This window comes from Lampetra fluviatilis, unplaced genomic scaffold (assembly GCF_964198595.1).
Source record: "Lampetra fluviatilis unplaced genomic scaffold, kcLamFluv1.1 SCAFFOLD_1288, whole genome shotgun sequence".
Lineage (NCBI taxonomy): Eukaryota > Metazoa > Chordata > Hyperoartia > Petromyzontiformes > Petromyzontidae > Lampetra > Lampetra fluviatilis.
In genome coordinates this window covers 15001-17500 of record NW_027620747.1, presented here as the reverse complement: position 1 = coordinate 17500, position 2500 = coordinate 15001, and the positions used below count along the sequence as shown (strand labels likewise).

Genomic DNA, 2500 nt, shown 5'->3' with positions numbered 1-2500 from the left:
GGGGGGGGTGGAGGGGGGGGTGGAACAGGGGGGGGGGCTGGGGGGGGGGCGGGGGGGGTCGGGGTGGGGGGGGGCCGCTGGTCGGGTGGTGGCGGCTGGGATGAACGTCAAGGCAGCTACGGAGGCTACGATGGTGGTGGCGGTGGTTGGGCTGATGGCGGCGGCGGCGGCGGTGGTGGTGGTTGGGATGATGGTGGTGGCGGCGGTGGTGGCGGTGGTTGGGACGAGCGAGGGCGGCTGGGACGATGGCGGTGAGGCAGGAGCCGGTGCCGTCCCTCAAGACGGCCGCCCGTTCCATCTGCGCGGAGCCGGGTATCATCATCAGCAGCAGCAGCAGCAGCAGCAGCGTGGTGGTGGTGGTGGTGGTCCCAGACACCACCAGCGCGGCAACGGCGCCACCACCGCCGCCGCCGCTCCAGCTCCAGCTCCCGCCGGCGGCGGTGGTGGTGGTGGTAGTGGTAGTGCCGTGTGGCACGCGACGGGGGCGACGGACAAGGGGTTCGTCAACCTCTGTCACGAGTGGCGTCGAGCGATCAGCGACACGCGGCGCAAGCTGGAGGAGATGCAGAGGGGCGGTGGTGGTGACGGTGGCGGTGGTGACGGTGGTGGCGGTGGTGGCGGTGGTGGCGGTGGTGGTGGATCTTGGGATGGTTACCAGGCATCGTGGTCCGGATCGCAAGCGGCGAGCTCGTGGAGGGGTGGAGGTGGTGGGGGGGAGGTGGGGGGAGGTGGAGGTGGCGGTGGTGAGCAGGTGAGTGGTGGTGGTGAGTGTGGTGGTGGTGAGTGTGGTGAGTGTGGTTGTGGTGGTGAGTGGTTGTGGTGGTGAGTTTGGTGGTGGTGAGTGTGGTGGTGGTGGAGAGTGGTGGTGGTGTGTGGTGGTGAGTTTGGTGGTGAGTGGTGAGTGTGGTGGTGGTGGTGAGTGTGGTGAGTGGTGAGTGTGGTGGTGGTGAGTGGTGGTGAGTGTGGTGGTGAGTGGTGGTGAGTGTGGTGGTGGTGAGTGTGGTGGTGGTGAGTGTGGTGGTGGTGAGTGTGGTGGTGGTGAGTGGTGGTGAGTTGTGGTGGTGAGTGTGGTGGTGGTGAGTGTGGTGGTGGCGATGCTGAGTGTAGTGCTGGTGGTGTGTGTGGTGGTGGTGAGTGTGGTGGTGGTGAGAGTGGTGGTGGTGAGTGTGGTGAGTGTGGTGGTGGCGATGCTGAGTGTAGTGCTGGTGGTGTGTGTGGTGGTGGTGAGTGTGGTGGTGGTGAGAGTGGTGGTGGTGGTGGTGAGTGTGGTGAGTGTGGTGGTGGCGATGCTGAGTGTAGTGCTGGTGGTGTGTGTGGTGGTGGTGAGTGTGGTGGTGGTGTGCGTGGTGGTGGTGGTGGTGGTGAGTGTGGTGAGTGTGGTGGTGGCGATGCTGAGTGTCGTGCTGCTGGTGAGTGTGATGGTGGTGAGTTGTGGTGGTGAGTGTGGTGGTGAGTGGTGGTGAGTGTGGTGGTGAGTGGTGGTGAGTGGTGAGTGGTGAGTTGTGGTGGTGGCGATGGTGAGTGTAGTGCTGATGGTGAGTGTGATGGTGGTGAGTGTGGTGGTGGTGGTGGTGGTGAGTGTGGTGGTGGCGAGTGTGATGGTGGTGAGTGTGGTGGTGAGTGGTGAGTTGTGGTGGTGGCGATGGTGAGTGTAGTGCTGATGGTGAGTGTGATGGTGGTGAGTGTGGTGGTGGTGGTGGTGGCGAGTGTGATGGTGGTGAGTGTGGTGGTGAGTGGTGAGTTGTGGTGTGAGTGTGGTGGTGGCGATGGTGAGTGTGGTGCTGCTGTTGAGTGCGGCGGTGGTGGTGGTGGTGGAGTCTGGCAAAACAACCCCCTACTAACTCGTGGTGCCGGATGGCAACGCTGTGGTGGGCAGCAGCGCCATGGAGGGAAGAGGCCAATTCCGATTGGCCCTCTCCCCCTCATGGCGTCTGTGACCACCACAGCGGCCAAACGGGGCCTCTGGACGGGTGCGAGGGGCTGGTAACCCCTCCACCTTCAATAAATTACCACTAAACTACGTGCGAGGGGCTGGTAACCCCTCCACCTTCAATAAATTACCACTAAACTACGAAAAAATATCCAGCTAATCTTGTGCCGGAGGCCCCGGGGGGGACAGGCGTCTGTGGCGTCTCCTGGCCAAACCCCATTTGGCGGAGCCAGGAGACCGAATCTTCACCCCTCGGGGCTCCTCCAGAAACAACGAAAAGCCACTGGGGGGCGGCCACGTGGAATGTCCGAACGCTCACTGCGGCGGAGGGAGAGGCTGCCACTCCTCTGTCGGGAGCTGGACCAGTACCGCCTGGATCTCTGCGGCGTTCAGGAGGGTCCGGTGGACCGGCTCTGGCTCCTGCCATCATGAGGGGTGGACAGTCCTCCACTCGGGGGCAGGAGACTGCCAAACCAACAGGGAGTGGCTCTTCTTGTGAACAAAAGAATGAGGGGGGCGTGGGAGCGTGGCGGTGAGGTGTGGGAGGCTGTAAGCCCCCAGAGGCGAGGA

At 63.5% G+C, this 2500-nt stretch overlaps 1 protein-coding gene across 1 annotated transcript in view; it reads left to right on the top strand.

Moving 5' to 3' along the window:
- Positions 1-81: 81 nt before the first annotated feature.
- The window catches only part of LOC144954345 (uncharacterized), a gene marked incomplete at its 3' end in the record, with an annotated part of 2662 nt that continues 243 nt past the window's right edge, over positions 82-2500 (top strand). The window contains exon 1 of the mRNA XM_078884858.1: positions 82-751. Coding sequence (XP_078740984.1) covers positions 101-751 — 651 coding nt within the window. The remainder of the gene's footprint in view (positions 752-2500) is intronic.